The 20,748-nt window shown below is 41.5% G+C and overlaps 1 protein-coding gene across 1 annotated transcript; it reads right to left on the bottom strand.

Annotated features, from left to right (window-relative positions):
* Positions 1–64: 64 nt before the first annotated feature.
* Positions 65–20,309, bottom strand: LOC146332525 (aggrecan core protein-like). Its single transcript, XM_084725873.1, has 20 exons — positions 20,112–20,309; positions 14,333–14,427; positions 14,074–14,165; positions 13,665–13,956; positions 13,110–13,284; positions 12,029–12,156; positions 11,646–11,939; positions 10,857–11,159; positions 10,583–10,757; positions 10,376–10,503; positions 9,566–9,859; positions 9,386–9,484; positions 7,851–9,293; positions 7,543–7,620; positions 6,447–6,560; positions 4,103–4,261; positions 3,909–3,991; positions 1,840–1,984; positions 1,363–1,545; positions 65–465 (listed from the first exon to the last, which is right to left on the bottom strand). The coding sequence occupies exons 2-20, from the start codon at positions 14,418–14,420 to the stop codon at positions 398–400; spliced, it is 4,341 nt and encodes a 1,446-aa protein (XP_084581999.1). The 5' UTR covers positions 14,421–14,427; positions 20,112–20,309; the 3' UTR covers positions 65–397.
* Between the last annotated feature and the right edge of the window lie 439 nt (positions 20,310–20,748).

Below are 20,748 nucleotides of genomic sequence, written 5' to 3'. Positions count from 1 at the left end.
AGATGATTGATGTGAACTTTAAAAAAACACCATCTTTCTGACAATAAGCTGGTTCCTTACAGATCAACAGCAGACTACAGTGAACCAGACAGATGCTGCCTTCTATAAATGTAAAACTCGTGGAACAAAGCATCCAGCAATGCTTTCACCAAACAAAATTATATTACAACACACATGATAAAAATAAACTCAGAGCAATAAAATTATTATATATAATTAAAATATATTATAAGGGGCGGGGATGGAACAGACAAAAATCACATTACCATGTTGTAGCACCTTTCATGTGGGCTTTCAGACAATTCAACCCTTCAAATCATCTTCACTAAAATGGAAAATGGATTATCGTGTGCTGCAAATGTTCTTTTTAAAAATAATAAATTCCTCTTTTTCCTTTTTAGTGAAGCTTGCTGCTGGCAGCTGCACTCCTCCTGCTCCTCTGCTCTATTCTTCTTCTGGCTTTCACTGCAGCGAGAGAACAACACAAGAGCGAGTGATTGTTAAAAAAGTAACACAAACTTCTCTGCAAACTAGTCCCCAGATGGATAGAGAGGCTGTGTTGTGCAAGGCTTCTGTCTAGATGGGAACCCTAGATTTGTGAAACTCTTGTGATTTTAATCTCTGGTTAGGTTTAGGGAGAGATTAAACTTCTTTAGGGTCAGAGAAAGATCATGGTTTGAGTTAAAATGAGATAGCTCAAAATTCTGTTCACAGAAATTAAAATTTGTTCGGATTCATAGCTCACAATTTTATTCACAGTCCCAGAAAGTTAATTAGTTCACTTTTGTTCTCTCTCTCTCTCTCTCTCTCTTTTTTTTTTTTACTTTAATTTCAAAAAGAACCTCCTCCTTCCAAGGACTCTGGACTTTATATAATGGCATTAGACAAAATAGTGCACAATATAGTTTTTATATTATTTTAAATGGCCAGGATAATTAATATCTAATAGTTTACAATTTACAATAATTTGAGAAAGTTTTACACTACAGCTGACAGGAAATTTCAACACCAGTATACAGCTGAAATTTCCAACTGAGAACTCTGAAATTCTGACCTCTCAGTTCAAACTGAAAGCACTGTAATGCAAGAGAACTACAAGGAGATGAAGAGGGAGACGGAATAGAGGAAACAGATCTATCAGCTGTTTTTCACTGTAACAGAGACTCCAGTCAGCAGTGTAGTTCATATACTTCATGCTGCATGATCGAAATAAGTTTTTATATCACGTGGACACCTTTGTCCGTATTCACACTCTTTGTTCAGTTCACAGTTCACTCAAAATATGAGTACATTCAATATATAAGCTCATTTTGCGAGTTCATGCACAACACTGAATGTGGTATTCACACAGAGATGACTCACCGTCAGTACATTCAACCTGGGGTTTCTCCCACTGTCCATCTGGTTTACAGCGAACCACCGGAGGGTGGCGTTGTGTAAACCCGGGGTTGCACTGATACCGGATGATGGAGTTGACCGGGTACTCCTCCCTCCTGTTACCAAACATGTAGGCGTTCTCCACCTCTGGTGGGGCGCCACAGGACACTGAGGACAAAGTCAGAGGTCCACTTAGATGTGTCTCTTGCGTTGATTATTTTCAGTAAATAGCTGTAACCACTAGGCAATATGAGGAGGGTGCCATCTCCTTGTTAGCAAAATTACCAAAATGTATCCCCCTTGTTAACCTGGCCTCTTTTACCTCTTTTGTTTGGTTTTACCTCATTTCACACCTCATACTCATTCATATTTTCAGCCAGCAAGCTTTAATAAAACCCACTGTACACGACCTCCTCAGCACCAAACAGCAGACAAAAGAGCAGAAGGTCTGAACCAACTCACCTGGACCTTTCTTGCAGGTAAATGGCAGGTGATAGTTGCAGGGCACGTCGTTCCACTGACCGTTCTCGTGCCAGATCATCACCACGCAGTCTTCTCCAGAGTTGAAGTAATTATCTGGTTGGTTCGGCCTCCAGTTCACGTATTGCTGAGGAAGAGGAGGAAGCATAAATCGTACTTCACTACAAGGTAAAGCGAGACACATTGAACAAGAAGGACCACAATTTTTCATTCAAATCCCTTTTACCATTCTTTATTTTATGTACTGCATCTACTGTGACACTATGAATGCCTTTAAAGAGAGACTGCCCAGCAGTGTGTGCCAGTATTCCTGTTTGCACCTCTTCCGTCTCCAAGATGGCTGTTTTTTTTTTTTGCCTCCATCTTCGCATGTGGACATTCGGAACACGTATAAACTCTTTTGCCTTCAGGTTTGTTCTGACAACACTTTGTGTGGAGAAAAAGTCCAAACCCATCATTCATTTCAATTACTATGGGGATCCTGATAAAGAGGCCTTTGGCTAAAAAACACTAAATTCTCCAGCAAAGAAGTTAAACTTGGCTCAGGTTTTGCAGAGCAACTTTCCAAACATATATCATCTCACCGGTACCTGAATCAACCAGCTTCCACCAACACGGCCACGTTTCTTAAACACAGTGCTGCTTTCCACCCAAACACCTGGTAATGAAGGCAATTTTTTTGTTCTTGCACCTGTTTTTTGCCTTTATACAAACCCACTTGTGTGGAGGTGGGTGGAGTGGTGTAGCTGAGGTTGTGTTTATGCAGATCAGATGGTGCTGTGCTATTTTGGTGCTTGTTTCGGCATGACATTGCATTTCTATTTCACCTGCTCAGACAACCTCTTATCACAAGTGCAAACAGCAATTTTCCTTGCTTTAGTTGGTGGAGATACACAGTCAGACTTCACAAAAATCACTAAAAAACTTTTTATACATACTGAACTAACATTCATTATGTAGTGCAAAGTTAAATGCAACCCGAATATAGATCTATTTATGTAACTGAAGCCTGTTTTTATTGAGTTAGCTCCCATGAGGCCACAAATATAAATAAAGAGTAATAATTGCAGTGTAGGCAGTGTATTTGTTGTATAATCGTATTCCTTTTATATCAATATAATTATTTTGAGCATCTTTGCAGTTGTGAGTTTTTAGTGGTTGTTTTACATCTCTTTGTAGTCCTTTTATATCACCATAGTTGATTTGTGTCTGTAGTTGTTTTGATTCCCTTTGTGGTTGTTCTGTGCCTCTTTGTAGTCATTTTGCATAAATGTAGTCATTTTGTGTCACAATAGTTGTTTTGCATCTCTTTTGCACCTTTTTGTGGTAGTTCTGTATCACTGTGGTCATTTTGCATCTCTTCTTTTGTGTTTTTGTATCTCTGTATTTCTCTGTATTTCTTTGTAGTAATTCTGTGTTTCTTTGTAGTCATTTTTCATCTCTGTAGTTCATTCAAGTCTCTTTGTGGTTGTTTTGAGTCTCTTTACAGTTGTTTTGAGTTTTTTTAGTGTTCAGTCGTTTCACATCACCATAGTTGTTTGTTGTCTGTAGTTGTTTTGTGTCTCTTTGTGGTCACTGTGCACCTCTTTGTAGTCATTTTGCATCTTTTTAGTAATTTTGCACCATCATAGTCATCGTGATTCTCTTTGAAGCTGTTTTGCGTCTGTTTATGATTGTTTTGTGTTCTTTTGTGGTCATTTTGCATCTCGTCTTTTGTATTTATGTGTCTCTAGTTGTTTTGTATCTCTTTGTGGTTGCTTTGCATTTCTTTTAGTAATTCTGTGTTTCTTGTAGTTGTTGCACATCTTTGTAGTTGCTAGAGTCTCTTTGTGGCCATGTTAAGTCTCTTTCATGGTTGTTTTCTGTCTGTTGAAATTTTGCATCATCTTGTGGTCACTTTGCATCTCTGTGCAGTTATACTGAACAAGGGGTTGCAAGTTGACTTAGTTTTAGGCAGCTGCCTAAAAGGAACCAATGCACTACAACATGCAACCATGACAGACTATATTCTGCCTATAACAGGAACACACAAGTGTAATGTCTTCACTCACCAGTGGAGTGCCGTCTGTCCAGCGGAAATCATTCTCTACTGTCTTGTCATTGAGCCCGATCCACTGGTAGTCCTGTGCGTTTGCTGCAGTAGAAAAAAGTGAGACTTTACTTTTCTATTCCCTCTGTCTCAATGTACACAAACACACACACACACACACACACACACATACACACACACACGTTATGTACTCACAGTTGACAAAGTGTTGCTCCTCCGGGGTGATGATGCTGACCAGGTGGGCGTTCAGGTCTCGGCACCGCTGCTCTGCGTCCAGCCACGTCTCTCTGTCAGTGAAGTGCAGGTAGCAGTTCCCCTGAAACTTAGTCCAACCGTCTTCACACTGCTGCTCATCTGCAGCCGCAACACCAAAGAGTCAACATTCACTCAGCGTATGGCATTCTCACCTATGTAAATGTAATTATCTTACATCCTTAGGGCTCTGAGACTCAGATAAAAGTCAGAAATTCAGTATCCTTCCACACAACTACAAATGGGTTGGAAAACTAAAGCACAGCATCTGATGATGAGAAGCCGTTCTGTATTCTTATCATTCTCTCTGTGCTTAAGCAGATTAAGTGCTTGATATTGTTCACAACCCATGTAGTGCTTCAGTTTTACACATTCAGAACTTGTCTTGTGAGTCAGTGAGGAGCATATTTTCCTACTGCGATTCTCCCAGTCGCTCTGGCATCCAATCTGACAATGGACCGTGTTTCCATCCTGACAAAACAAACATCCCACTACAGAATGGAAAAGTAGATATAACGCGTCTCTTAAGCTGAGAGAGCCATGCCCAACAGTAATGAGGATTTAATTTTTTCCTTTTACCGAATCTTTCAAAGACTTCATTCATTCTTTTGCTCCTCCTTAATGACTTTATTTAAAGGATCAGTCCACCCAAATTACATTACAAGACATATTTTCATATTTTCCCACATACCCCTTGACATAGTTTGTTTTTCCAGGCTAGTTTAGATGAAACTCCCACTTCTGTATGACAAAAGCTTCAGCAGCTGTGTTCCCACAGAAATCACACTCATGTGGGCCTCTCTCCTCCAGAGTCAAGCATAGAAGCTGCTTTCATGTTGTGTTTGTGGGGTTTTTTTTTTGCTGTTGCCAGCAGGTTGTGAGCGAGCAAGCTCCAGGTCCAGACTCAGATGGGTGCCTGCTGGCAGCGGCACTGGCCAGTCTACCAGTCCATCCTGTGGACCCTGTGGTCAGCATCTTCCCTGGTGAGTCAAACCAAGTATGGATGCTTATATTATTTTTCAGATCTTGGTGTTCGTAGGGAAACTACAGTTCAGTCCGCTGTATCAGCGCAGCCACGTTTCACGTTCCCTAACCCTTCTGATTTAACAGCATGTACGCGCTACGAACATCAGGCTATGAGTCATTTACAATTAAAGGTGGGGACATGAATGCAGCAGCAAAATGCAGCTTGATGACCCATGTTCACTGACTCCATACACAAACGTACTCCATACACACTCGGTAGTTGTTCATGTTCAGCTGTGTTGTAGCTGTGTTGCCAGTAATGTGAACACACAGTTAAACTGTTGCTCAGCCTGTTGAGCTTTGCATTATAACGTGGCACTTCCACAGTTTATATTGATAAAAGTCGTCACTCAAAATCCTTCTCTATTACAGTAAATTCATTTCACTTACACCAGATATACTGGTCCTCATCAATACTATTTCAAACGTCCTGAAAATCCCGTAAAAATACTGATGTTAGTTTATAATATGCTGCCCCTTGATCTCGGAAGTAATACTTGGTTACTATCAAGCACAAGTGCATCAGGCTTTGAAGCCAATTTGACATAGTGGCCAAACCATGTAATTACAACGTCACATGATGGACAGTGGTCCAAAAACACGTTTTCCGATAGACATTCTGAAAGAAGTGGCTGTAAGGACTCATTTCACTCTCAGGATTAGATATGTTCTGTTTGGAAATTCTTTAAGAGCTGCATGATTACATCATTTGATCCAAATTCAAGTTAGCAGACTGGGCTGGTGGACGTCTCTGGTGTGCATGCTCTATGGGCTGCAGCTGTCCATACTAGTACTCCATGCACATCATTTCAGCACCTTGGCAAAACTATGCCGTTAACAGACTTGCCGTGCTGCCACGGTTGCAAATCTACAGCTGGACAATCACTGTTGAAGAAAGAAAGGCGTTTAACGAAGGATCAACTGTTCAGTGTTTTGAGCAGTAAAATACTGAACAATCACTGCATCACCAGATGCTTCTCGTGGGAAGAGAAATACATATTTGTGACTTGGATGGACTGATCCTTTTGTAACTTTCATGACCTTTTTTATAGGAAAACAGGCTCCCATCCCAAACCAGGGACATCACAGCTGCATGTTGTGCATGTCCAACTGCTGTGCTACCAGGACTCGTCACAGTTTTGTATTTTCACAGAGCCACAGCGAGTCATGATGCTACTGGCTGGCGATGTTTAGCGTGTCTCTCTTGAGTTGTTTTTGAGAGGCTGTTGTTAGTATTCATTAGCTGAAGCTGATCTCATACCGATCTCACAGCGTTCCCCTCCGTAGCTGGGCAGGCATAAGCATTTGAAAGAGTCTGCACTCTCCACACAGGTGGCTCCATTGGCGCAAGGGTTGGAATGGCACACATCTACCTCTGCAAAAAAGGGGGCGGGTGACACTACTGTTTAAGCGTGGGGTGGGGGTGGGAGGTTTGCCAGCAAGGTGAGGGAGGTGAAGTTGTGATAGAAAGACTATCACACCTCAGGACAGAGACATTAGTGAACAATACTGCAGCTGCTGCAACCTGTGATCCAGATTAGACTTACTGCACACTCAGTTATCATCATAATATTTATTAATGTTATCATTTGAGGAGTTACAAAATGGTATATGATATGTGCTGAAAGGATTCCAAATCTGTGCTTATTTATGCAAAGAGAACAACTAATACTTGTAATGTCTGCAGTAAGTTTATGTTTGAATCTGTGTTTAGTTGCAGCAGATAATCAGTATTCAAATCCCAGCAGGATGAGAGCGCCCATATGATGCCAGAAAGCACATATGTTCCCCAGGCTTTAGCATGCTTACAGCAGAGCGGAGGCGGCGAATTGGCACAGCAGACCAAAAACAACACATAGGCTTAAGATAGTTGTGATAACACATGTGACACAGAGGCTGTACAACCTCAGAGCAGAGCTGATTCGTATTTGACAAGCACCCTAATAACATTCAATCTGCCAAACAAACACAGATACCCAGAGCCAGACACAGACACAAATGAACAAATTAAAGGACACAAAACAGCAAAAAACATGATGCAAAACACACCAGGACAGAACAGTGGGGAGAGATAAAAGATTTTTGGTAAGTCTAATAATGATTCATAAACAGTAAAATATAATCACAGTCTGTTAAATATTTATGTGAAAATATAATTGACAAGCTGATTAATAAACAGAATGCAGATCAACAAAATAAAACATGCAAATTGCTCAACAACAACAAAGACATTCAGAGAAATGCTACTGGCAAAGTCTGTCAAACCAAAACATCATCACAGAATATTGAATTCAGAAGTTTTCAGAAGAGAGAGGTGAAGGGTAAGAAATGTCACTTGCCACTGTTTTGGCGCTTACCATGGCAGATAGCAATACCATCCTCGACTGTGCATGAAGCAGCGCCACAGGGGTTTGGTTCACACGGGTTAAAGTCACCTGGAAAAACACGTAAACTACTTCATGAGTTTCATTTTGTCCTAGGAATGAGACTCAACAATCAGCCTCTCCAAAATGGCTTATGCCATCTTAAAATGTTGTATCATGATGATGCATAATCCCTTAAAGTTAGAAACACTGCTTTCCATAGACCCAACATACTCCATCCCTTGATTCTAGGTGTCAAAAAGGTCTGATCATTTAATCATCTTCAGAAAAAGTTGACCTACCATCCACTGACACGGTGTCTCCAGCAATGCCAGGTGCCCCAACAAAGGCTGGTGCAGCAGCAGTGGGAGGGGCAGCCAGTCCTCCGGGGGCAAGCACAGGGCTGTGAGTTCCATAGATGCCACCAGAGGTTTGGGACAGTTCACCCCCACTAAGGGCCTCCTCTGGTGCCGTGGTGCTCTCCGTCACTGTCCACTCGCTGGATGGTGAGGGCAGCACCACCTGTGGCAGATCTCCAGAGGCAACTCCTGAATAAGTGCCACTAGCTGTGAACAAGTGGCTGTCTCCACTACCAGAGTAGAAGTCACTGCCGCTGCTACCGCTTCCTTCTCCGCTGTACTCCACTGACCCGTGTCCAAGCTCCATAGACGGTGAAGTGTCTCCAGATGTCATAAAATCCCCACTCAAGAAGGTAACGCTGCCTTCTTCTCCGCTTGCTGAGGACTCAAATCCAGACATTCCTGATTCAGATATTCCCGATCCAGACCCAGAGAGGAAAGTCAAGCCTCCAAATCCAGACAAATGTCCACCACTTCCCTGTCCAGAGCTGTAGAGTAAGAAGCCTGAGGCCTCCTGCTCTCCAGAAGATGACACTGTAAGCTCAGTGTACCCTGACCCCACAAAGGTCACGCCTGGGAAGAACTCTGAGCCACTTCCAGAGGCTGAGCCACTGAAGTCACCACTCCCAGATCCTGAAATGTCTCCAGAGCCACTGAACTCCAGTAGGCCTCCACCAAGCTCATGCTCCCTGTGGGTAGTATGGACAGACACATCGATCAGTTCACCATCTATCAGTACGATCTGAGCATCTCCACTTCCTGAAAGTTCTCCTGAATGTCCACTGGCACTCCCAGAGGAGAATCCTGATGGGAAACCACTGGCCCCAGAAAAGTCCTGGCCCGTGATGAAACCAGACGACATGCCAGAAAACTGTCCACTTTCCCCAGAGCCACTGTCTGCAGAGCCGAAACCAGACAGGTCTCCACTGCCACTGAGCACTCCAGAGCCTGCTTCAGATGGAGGGAAGATAAAGATCCCTGCACTTCCCTCTCCGGCTTCTTGGAGTCCTCCTGAAACTCCTGAACCTTCTCCAGAGACTATGCTGTCAGTGCCGGAAAAAACAACAGTGATGCCAGAACCTTCTCCACTGAGAGCTGATCCAGAATCATCTGTACTGCTGAAGCCTGATGCTCCACTGGGCAGCTCAGCACTTGCACTGCCGGCCAGGTCTCCAGAACCAGACACTTCTCCGGTGCCTGACAGATCTCCAGAGGTAACCTGGTCTCCAGAACCAGATAGGTCTCCAGACCCCGACAGATCTCCAGAGATAACCTGGTCTCCAGAACCAGACAAGTCTCCAGAGGCAGACCCTGAGAAAAAGTCTGCTGAGCCCGAGCCAGAACCCACAGTCTCCACAGGGATGGGTGCAACAATGGAAGGGACAACTAAAGGGACATAAAGGAAAAATGAGTGAGGGACAAGGAAAATATAAGCGATATTTGCACAAGTTATTTGTTCATGATTTTAAATATCTTACCAGGCCTCAACAGATCAGTAACAGATGTTAAGTTCAGGAGGGCCTCCTCGATATCTGTGATGTTCAGTCCAGTTTCATTTGCAATAAGTAGAAGGTCCGCTGTAAATTTTAAACAATAATTAATGACAATGAACTTTTAAAAGAGAGAATTAGCCTTTTAGACAACCATTGAGCATTTACCTCTGAAACAGTATGCATCAAATTTGGCGTCAAGTTCAGGGAAGCCTGTCTGGTTGGGGTGAGCGTACACGGTGTGCACTCCTGATCTCCCAGCTCCACACTCAGGACGGGGGTTGTTGATGGGATAGCGGACACTGCGATCCAGTAGCCAGCCAGCACGGCACTTGTCAAAGCCCATTTTCCAGGCTGCATAGAGCTCTCCGGTGGAGGCCAGTACGGCGTTCTGCTCTTGACAGCTAGAAGCAGCTTCATCATAAGTGAAACCCTCAGCAGAGCCAACATGGAAAACCTCGCCTGTCGGGCAGAAGGAGACATCAAGATGGTGATTAATGTTTGCCTAATAATGTCTTCTATCTGTGTAAACTATGTTTACATGCTTTGTATGTTTTTAGGACCTTTAGGTGCCATCAGGCTAATTGGGAACACCTGGCCAGTGTTGCCAAGCTACTTAAATGACTAGTGTGCAGGATTTAGTGGCATCTAGCAGTGAGCTTGCAGATTGCAAAAACACCTCACCTTATCCTCCTCTTTTAAGCCTGTAACAGAACCTAGAGCGCTCATGAAACATGCAAAAAATGAGACAGGCTGTATCTAGGGCCAGTGTTTGGTTTGTCCACTCTGTACTGCTGTAGAAACATCGCAACCTCCATGGAGGAGGACCTGCTCCCTCTGTGTGTGTCTATTAATGGCTCATTCTAAGGCAACAAAAAACAAAGTTATTCTTATTTTCAGGTGATAAAATCACACTGAGCATAAGTATCTGGGCTTTTATGTTAGAGAAGTGGGTATTTTTGCAGTGTTTTTTCTTACCTTTGAGGCCATCAGTGTAGCAGTACACATCATATCTTTCATCTGCTGGCCTCAAACCATAGGACCGAACTCCAGGTCGATCCCCCAGATCTCCAGCACATTTATCCCGAGGAAAAACAATGGGATACCTAGAAAAGATCAAATATGATGACGTGTTGTTCGGCACAGGAATCTGTCTACTTGCTTCGAAAATACATACAGATTTACCTGACAGTCTGGTCCAATAACCATCCTGCATCACACTGGTGATATCCAGCCTTGTATGCTGCCTGCAGCTGCTGTGATGTGGCAATGGAAGCTCCGGCTCTCTGGCAGGCCAGCTGGGCCTCAACGAAGGTGAAGGCATAGCGGCCAGAGCCTGAGCGATAATGGAAGACCACACCTGCACAGAAAAAGGAGATTTCTTGTGTGACAAAGCCATTTTTTTCCTTTTGAGGAACATTATTGTTAGGACTGGACTCCATGTTCTCTGTTCACTGACCAGTTGGAGGCATCACAAAGCCTTTGCTGGGCTCCCTGGCTGTGTCGGGCCGGGCGGTGGCTGCCTCAATCAGGTCAGTGATAAACTCAGTGACGTTTGGCAGCTGAGGCAGCGGCATCTCGGTGGGGCTTTCTGTGTAGGTGAAGTCCACAAAAGTAGGCTGTTGAGTCTCCACCTCTCCAATCGCCTCGCTCTCTGTGGTCGTCCTCCTGAAGAACACCTCTGGGCTCTGGGTGACTGTGGTAACACTCAGCACGCCGCTGCCCTCTTCAATGATGCCTGATCCCTCCTCATCAGGGGACTCTGGGGGTGATAGAGGAGAGAGACAACAATAAAACTTTCCCATCCAATTATGCAGAGTATCTGACAAGGTTGAGCTCACAATGTTAAAGCTACACAAATTGAGTTTGGCCACTTCATGGCAGTGCAAAACACCCTCCGAAGCTGATATGATACATTGCCAGTAGACACAGAGCAGCATTAGCATTTGTTTAAATTGTGATTTTGGCCACCTCACAAGAATAGACAGAATTAGGAATGAGTATATTAGAGGGACAGCTCAGGTTTGGAGACAAGAGAGGCGAGATTGAGATGATTTAGATGTGCAGAGGATGCTGAGTATATTGGAAGAAAGCTGCTGGTTTATGGATGTTGTGAGGGAGGACAGGGAGGTGGTTGGTGTGACAGAGGAAGATCCAGAAGGCGGGAAGAGACGGAAACAGATGAGCAGGAGCAGCCAAATGAAGATGTCTCTCAGTATCCCTGTTCTTCGTCTCAATGATGACCTACCTGTGTAGCAGAAGGCGTCGTAGCGGGACTCAGGAAGCGGGTATCCCGTCTGGTTTGGGTAGAGGTAAACAGTTCGCACCCCCAGCAGACCCCCTCCACACTGCGGCCGACGAATGTTTATGGGGTAGCGGACACTTCTGTCTCTCAGCCAGCCGGCGTTACAAACATCCATCCCACCCTTCCAGGCAAGGTGCAGCTGACCAGTCGTGGCCAACTGAGCTCCCTTATTAGAGCATGCTGCCACCGCCTCAGAGAAGGTGAACTTCTCTGCAGAAGCAGTGTAGAAAACTCTGCCTGTATCACATAAGAGTGATGTAATTAATTAATAATTCCCACAACAATCTCTGATTAAGACATCACAGTGTTCATCACAGACAGTGTACCTGTCATCGTCTCAGTGAAGCAGTAGACATCATAAGTCTCATTGAGGTCTCTGACTCCATATGTTCTGACCCCAGGAAGCTCCTCTTTGTCACCATAGCAGTTTACACGAGGATCATGGATTGGGTACCTTTGAAAAAAAGCAAAATAAGTTTTTGTGTCTTCAGTATAATCAAACTGTATATCTTAAAGGGATAGTTCACCAAAAAATGAAAATTCAGTCACTATCTACTCATCCTCATGCTGATTGAAAGTCAGATCTAGTTTTTAGGCCACAAAACACTGCAGAGTTTTACAGGAAAACAGCATCACAGAATCTCCCAAACAATTTAAGTGAATGGTGACCAGTATTCAACCTGTATTCAAAACATACAATGCCTCCATACTGCTCATCTGGTGTAATCCAAGTCTCCTAAAGCCCCAGCATGCCACACTGACTTGAAAGACGCCATTTTTTGCCATGTTTTTGGCCTAAATGTTCATTGTAGACTCTTAGTGTGCACATGCAAGTGAACAGCATGTTGGGGCTTTTTTGGGGGGGATTGTTTTTCTGTTTGAAAACTGGGAGACTCTGCAGCACTATTTTCTTGTGAAACCCCTGCAGTGTTTTGTGGACTAAAAACACTCAACTTGACCTCCAGTCGGCATGACATTAAGTAGATAATGACTGAATTTTAATTTTGGGGTGAACTATTCCTTTAAACATAAAAATTAGACCATGAACTAATGGGTGCAAAATGATTTTTAAAATGTTGGGGCTAACATTTAACTTCTGCTGCTCTACCGTAACCTTGAAACTACTAAATTCAACTTTTCCTTTTCACAAGATCCCTGTTTGTTTCTTCATTTGTTTATTTGTTTGTTTGTCCTCTGGCTTTCAGTTAATCAGTGCTGCACTGCTGTCTATAAATTCTCAGATGTGGGAATATCCTTGAACACAACACAAAGGAGTGTTTTCAAAATGGTCTTTTCTAACAATCATGCAACAACTAATAAAAAAAATCTAAAGCAGGTCTTGAGGCATTTAAATTCAAGTTTATAGCTGTAAGTAGAGAGTTGTTGCCCATCATGTGACCAACTGACCTGACTGTGTGGTCAGAGAGCCAGCCGGCGTCACACTGGTGGAATCCATCATCGTAGGCTGCTTGAAGCTGTTCAGGTGAAGCAACAACGGCGCTGTTCTGGTCGCACGCTGCCTTCGCCTTTTCAAAAGTCAAAGTGTAGCGGCCCATGATGGCCCGGTAGTGGAACACCATACCTAGAGAGGTTTTTTAAAAAGTACACTTATCCAGGGAACCTTTAAAAAGGTTGAACAGTCCTCGAAATTTATTGAAAATGTTCAGAATTTTTACTCTTCATCCAATTTATAATCTTTCTATTGGGCAACTTATAAGGAAAGCAACTTTTGCAGGATCGCTTGAGACAGATGTGTGCAACTGTCTTCTGAATTTAGTCACATGTGCAATTTGATTTCAGGAGCTGTGGCGGACTGTCAAACAGGCCACACCTACAAGAAATAGCAACCAATTAGAGGAAAACATTTTTCCCACATATTCAGATCTGCTGTATCCAACACAGTTGCCTCACTGACAAAACGTGAAACTGATGTGACACTTCTTTGACGGCTCATTTGCATACCTTGAACCTGCACGTGGACGATGTCGTGGTTGTCCTCGATGCCATGCTGGACTTCGCAGCGGTAGGCCCCTGAGTCACTGGACCGCAGCTCAGATATCTTGATGCTGGCATCTGTAGGAGTCATGGGGTAGCCCACCAGATGAACTCTGTCCAGGTAACTCTCTGTGATGTGCACCTGTCCTTTTAAGGCCACAAGGATAGTTGTGGACTTTTCTTTGGTGACGAGGCTCCATTTGATACGATGAGACAGGGGAGCGATGGTTGGAGCTCCTGGGTCTGGGACAGTGTGGTCCTACATGAGAAACAACAACACCATTTACTAACAGTTAGTTTCCTGAGTTTGCTTAGAAATACAAGACTTTTCTGAATATATAGTATCAAATATGTATTTAGTAAAAAGATTATGCACCTCAAAGTAACACGGTAGAATCAGCGATCCTCCCAGTAGAGGGCGCTGTGGCTCCTCCAGAGGAACGCTCACACTCAGCACATCCTCCGGGTCTGTGAACAAAATCAGGCAAAAGAGACCAGCTGCTGGTTGTAGCAATAACATATACTGAGGAGAAGATGACCCACTCTAAGCTCCTGTGATATTATTTTAGGGTATGACTTTTCACATAATAAATTCGTGACATTATTAGATGCACCTCATAAACACGTGTCCTTACCCATAAAGGAATGTTCTTCATAGATGTAATCAAATGATGCTGAGATGTGATGTATACAGACAGACAGCAACACAATCCACCTTATCATATTTTATCTGAAATATAAAAAAAAGCAAAATGATCAAAATTAAATGAATCGTACAGATACCTCTCACGTGTCCATCATCACATCACATTTTTACAGATGATGCTTATAAAAATAGTTTGCATTTCATGATAATTCTCTTTTGACAAGTTCGGTAAAATATGTAAAATACTTTTGTTTTCTTTAAAGTACAAAAGTAAAGTACAAAAAAGTGCAGAAATAATGAGAAGGTTTCAAAATGTTGAGAGTCTTCGTGGATCTGCACCTAAAACTGGTGACTTGTTCCTCGGCCCATGACCTGACCTGATGTTTTAGCAAATTTCAGACAAATGCTGTGTGCCACTGAGTTTAAGCAATGTACTGCTGTGGACAGGGTAACCTAAAAAGAAAAAGAAAAAAATCATCGATATATAAGCAAAATATAAATCTCTCCAAAGCCACCAGACTCCATTGGTAAAAACAGTCATTTTACCTCACAGACCACAGGAGTTGCTGTGTCAGTTTTCTAGTTTGTTTGTGTTATTGTGTGCCTTTTGTAAATCCAAACCAAAACTTTAAAACACCAAAGTCACACAATAACACAAACAAATTAACAGATCGAAGCAGTGGTCGACTGACAGCTCCTGTGTTCTCCAAGGTAAAATTACAGTTTTTGCCAATGGAGTTTGGTGGTTTTGGAAAGCACAATATTTCTCTTCTATATCTTCAGTTTCCTGTTGGAAAAAGCTGTCTAAGAGCAAGGTAAACTGGTGAAAATATTATAAATATAGCGTACACTTGCTGTTGATCCTGTCGACAGCAGTACATTACTTAGCTTCCTACACAGGTACTCTTCAAACTGGGGGCATTTCGACCACCAGCTGCAGATAACGCACTGACTATGGATAAGTGCCTCATACAAACCCACATTAAAACCCAAACTATTCCTGTCTGGGTTAAGAGAGAGAGGCTTACACTCAAATCCAAATGAAACTATGAGTCATTTGTGTTAAAGTCAGACTTTGTCCATCTTGTTTTTTTGTCCACACCTCCACCTTCAAAGTCTTAACGCTTCCAAACAGACATGATTCCAGTTTTCCTCCACAGAAGGTTCACATCAGCTACACTTCCCAAAGGAATAACACACAACCACACATCTCTGTAACGTTCATGTGCCGGTTGAGTGATTACTCATTCACTCTAACAACCACCTCTTATTTTCTCACAGGGAAACAAGGAGCTTCAGTTCTTTCAAAAGTAAATGTTTGCTGTTATTCCATCTGAGCGACACTTCCTGATCCTCCCTCCTTCTACAGTGAAAGACTGAGACTTTCCCCAAATTCACTTTGTATATTTGCTCAGATTATCCGTGTCCACATACTGCAGCCTTCATGAATTTCTTTCAAACATGAACACAAACACGCATCATCAAAGTATATCTTATTTCAGTCTCAGTGCAATAATAACTAATTCACTGCTAAACATATGAGCAATCATAAGGAATCAGAAAACATATTAACTTATAAGTTTATACTAAATTAAGTTTCTTATATAAGTCTTCAAATTCAGTTCTCAAGTTCACTCATACAACACTAGACAGGTTGATCATCTTCATCTTCCTTTTTATAAAATGAAACATGGACAGTCCTCCCTCAGATATCGTGGTGCAAAGATATGAAACAGAAATTCATGTTAACAAGAGTTTGTCTACTTAAGAGATTTTTAAAAGCAAACTGGCTTTGCATTAAATTTATGATTAATTATGTTCTTTTTAATGTATTGTTTGTGTATTTCTTTGTTTGCGCTGAATAATTTGTTTATTGACTATTTTCTGCTTTTTCTTCTCATTATAAATGTTCCTTGTTCATTTTTCTTAAATTATATTGTTACTTTTGATTAGTATTCTTGTTTTTATTTGTTTGTTTTTTCCTAAAAGCAGGGGAGGTCCCTTGTATAATCCTATGGCTTCTTGACCTCTCCTGACACATTTATTTATTCATTATTTTATTTATTTTTGCAGTTTCATATGTGTGCAAATACTTTCAATCAAAACAATTGTAATATATTATCCATTAGTGTCTATTGTTCTTATTATTTGTGTTATACTGCAATGTCTTTCTAAGTTTTGACAGACCCCTACCGAAAAAATATGCATACACCCATTCCTCACAGTGGTTTGGTCCAATGCTGACTTTTAGCCGTCTTTTCTTTTAATTTCTTTTCTTTCTTTTCTTTTTCTTTTTTTTTTTTTTGTGAAACACTTCATATTGATATGAATTGTGGGCTCATACAATCACTGAATCTTTTGTGGCAAACATACGGCGCTATCCCCTCCCCATCAGTAGGACCCCTTTACTAAATGAGAAGCTGCCTGAGAAAATATTTCCTGGATTTAGTCCCACTTCCACTACTGCATGTGGGATAACTGGACTAGCGTAATATCTTGTCTCTAATATTAAACGTATGCCTCCTACAGAAGATAAAATAACATCACACACAGAAAAATAAACAGCGCAGAAACTCTTGGACAAACTGTCTGGGGACTTGTGGTCAGGTCGGATGCAGCTCCGGCTCTCACCACAGATCCAACAAGCTCCTGCAAACTTTTCTGAGCTGCGGAAATCCAACATACTTTTTACAACCTAAATAAATTGCTCACTTACTGCCAGAGATGGAGTGGCGGGTGAACGCACTTTACCTCACCTGAGACATTTACTCTTCAAACAGACTTTATGTGACCTCTGAGGCTGATTTCATGATGTGAAATCACAGACGCAGCAGGATTTATTAAATATGCTTCTTTCTGTCTGTGTGTTTCTCTTTACTCATTTACAGTGGGCAGTTTTAGGTGGTTGCCATCCCCCTTGTTAGCAAAATGACCACAATGCATCCCTCTTGTTTGTCATCCTCCTTCTCCATCCCCTAATTGAAGAGAGAGTCCAGGGGCAGAGCAAAAATAGTTGAAGATGTTTAGTCTAGTCTGCCTGACTCATTGTCCTTTATCTGACTTTTGGTTTGGGACAGTTTGAATCGATGGCCCTGACCACAGCTCTGACACATCAGTAGCCTAACTGTGCTGCATGTTGTTAAATTAATTGCACTTCTGTGGTTCTGAAGTAGCAGACAAATTCATTATGGCTTATTTTTTCTCTAGAGGCCACTCTTCTGTCAGTGTTGTCTTGGATCCATATAATAAACAGAGGGTCCACAAACTGAGGGGTCCTCAGAATTACTGCTAAATTATTGTTTGATCATTCCCCCCCCAAAAAAAACTAAAATATGTATAAAAATACATATTAATATGAATCAAAGTTATCATTAGCAAAAATAAATTGTCCGGTTTGTAAAAAAGAAGTTAGACAACATTGACAAGTCACATCAAGTTCAGGAATATGGGATAAGGACCCGGATGCAGAATGACTCATTTTACTATCAGCTAAGCAAACAGTTAGCAAATCAAAGACACAAAAATCCAGAGAACAGCTCAGACCCAACCAGGCAGCAAAGCAAACAGGACAAACTAACACTGAACAAAAGGATCAGGGCTGTTATGTGTGGTGAGGTGGAAGGATGGTGCTGGAAAACTCAGGTGAGGGGAAACAACGTCTGACGGCATCTGGAAAACGGCAGTGAATGTCGTCGAGGATGTGGGAAATGTGACAGTGAGACTCTGACATACCTTAAAACACCAGTAAAAGTATAGAGGATGATGCTAACGCAGCTAACACAGTTACCACAGCTAGCCATGCTACAACTGCTGCTGATGTAGCTGCAGCAGGTAAGAGCCAATGAGAGAAGACCTGAAGTTATTCAGTGCAATATATGCTCTGTCTCTATCAGTTAAAGAGTCCATGGCCTAAAATGTTGAAGACACCTGCTCTAAACTATGCACTTTTTTCCTATTACAATAATAATAACTTTATTTATATGGCACCTTTTAAAAATAGAGTTTACAAATTGCTTTGACAGACAAAGCAAAAGAGCAGGATACCCAGGAGGCAACGTGACGACACAAAGCCGAAACAATGAGGCCAAACAGAAGCAAGACAGAAGCTAAAAATGAAGTAGACACTAAAACATTATAAAAATAAAACAAAGGAAGGAAAACAAGCAAACACGTAAATAAGAATAAACAGAAATTAAAAAAAACAAAAAAACAATGTCATCCCCCAGTTGAAAATTAACAAATCATCTACTAATCTAGAGGGATTATTTTTATGAGTCTTCCTGCGTACTACACCTTTAACTTACGGAATGTCTCTCCAGGACTGAGCGCCGCTGTTCAGTGATAAGTGACAGTTCATTTAGCGGCTGAGTTGTGTGTGAGCCGAGCCGGTGGCCGCCTCCACACTGAGCTCATTCAGAGGTCCACTCCCAGAGAGACCACAGCCCATAACACCAGACCTGTTCCCCCTGAAGAACGTATTATGGCAGCTCTGACGACACCGGGGCCTATGTAAACAGACCGGTATGTGTTCCACAGTCCTGCCTTTTCCATCACGTCTCAACACTGAGAACATTCAGTCAGGAGACTGGGACCAGTGAGACATGATGGGAGGAGTGGGAGGCCAAAGGTGTGGTCATAACACGGCTTTGATCCTCACCTGTTTCCTCGTGTTTCTGCTCTCAACATGAGACACATTCATCCTCTGATCAGTCAGGTTTAAAAAACTTATTTAAGACTTTTACAGAGATGTAAAACATGCTGGCGACCTGTTGTAGTTAGATTTTTTAGATTTATGAGTTCACTGTCTGATTTTTTTGTGCTACTTTATTTCTTGTGGAAGACCAGAAATGTACCAATATATCATTTTTAAGATATAATAGATTTTGCCATATCATTTGCCGATAATCAAGTAAAACTAATGACAGTTTTAGTTTGTTGCACTGGTAACACTTTGACACCCAGGCATGCATTACTAATGTTTTATAAACACTGCACCACTTTTTATAGATTATAATCTGTTTACTGCACTGTATCATTGTAGTTATAAGCACTGTATTATAACAACTGTTATAACGCATTATAAAATTATGATGATGTACTCCAACTATGAGTCTTATAATATCCTAAGATCCTTGCAAAATATCAGTTAGTGACCAGCAATTATGAGGAATTATGATACTTGACCTTTTAAGTCATCATAAAATACTTTATAATGTCTTGTGATTATTGTTATGAAGCATTATGAATATGAATAAACACATTAGACATTAGACATGAGACATGGGCATCACTGAAAGTGTAACCGTTTAATTTCTTTCTCTTGTTTTGGTTACTGTCAAGTTTGTTTTCTTTTATACTGATGATTTTAAACTCGTTTTATTTTTTGTCAGCACCACTATGATACTGAGATAAAAAAATATCTGATTTCAAGTGAAAAACACAAACACAGTCCCATGATTTCTTTTTAAAATATTGTTCCTCTTTCGAAAGAAAAATAATAATAAACAGACAAAAAGAGAGAGGATTAAATGTGAGATAAAGCAGAGTTTAAACTTAAATCAATCTTTACTCTGTACAGTGAATGACAATAATATCACAAGAATATGAATGAGTCTAAATGAAGATATATTTTGGTAAGAGACTTTAAAGTTTAATAAAGCACACATACACATTCTGTAGGTGCAAACATATCAGATGAAAGTAGTCTTGTCGTCTCCATAAACTTTGCCAATATACAACCAAACAATAAAACAAAGTATGTTACTCACTTGTTGTAGGAATCTCTTCACTCCTGTCAAAGTCAAACTCTTCTTCTGTGGTGTATTTGTGGGTCAGCTGAGCTCCAGATTGTGAGTTTAAAGTCCCAGTGAGCAGCAGCAGCAGAGTTCAGGATGCTCAGCTGTGTGCAGAGGAGAAAGAGACTGTTTGGTACCAGCAGGTCAGGTTCAAACCTCAGAGGGAAACACCGACGTCAAGTTTCTCACACTGAAGTCTGAGGAACTCTGATTACTGCTTTCAAAATAAAAGCTGCTTCAAACATTCCTCAAAGGCAGAGCTGCTGCTCCAGTTAGATTAGTTAGATGTTCACATGAGTTAAAATCTGTTTTGCAAGAAATGTTCAGCTCAGTGGGAATTTAAAATCAAGCATTCAAATGCATTTTACTCTCACAGGTAGAGTTGATATACTGTAAAAGTAAAAGATCATTTAGATTTTTTTTTTTATCTTGAACTACAGACAAATGAGTTTGTGTCAGTTTTCAGGATACCTAACTAACTAACTAACTAACTTTTACAGCTTCAAAATACTCCAAAACATCTTTCATATACTATGAAATATTGTACTTTTTAATAATAATGACAGCTAGTGATAGTGAAAGTAATATTGCACAGTGTATTAAAACAAAC

Source organism: Lutjanus erythropterus, chromosome 1 (assembly GCF_056507025.1).
Source record: "Lutjanus erythropterus isolate fLutEry1 chromosome 1, fLutEry1.hap2, whole genome shotgun sequence".
NCBI lineage: Eukaryota > Metazoa > Chordata > Actinopteri > Lutjaniformes > Lutjanidae > Lutjanus > Lutjanus erythropterus.
Note: the sequence above shows the minus strand (reverse complement) of the source record. Positions and strands in the feature narration are given on the sequence as shown.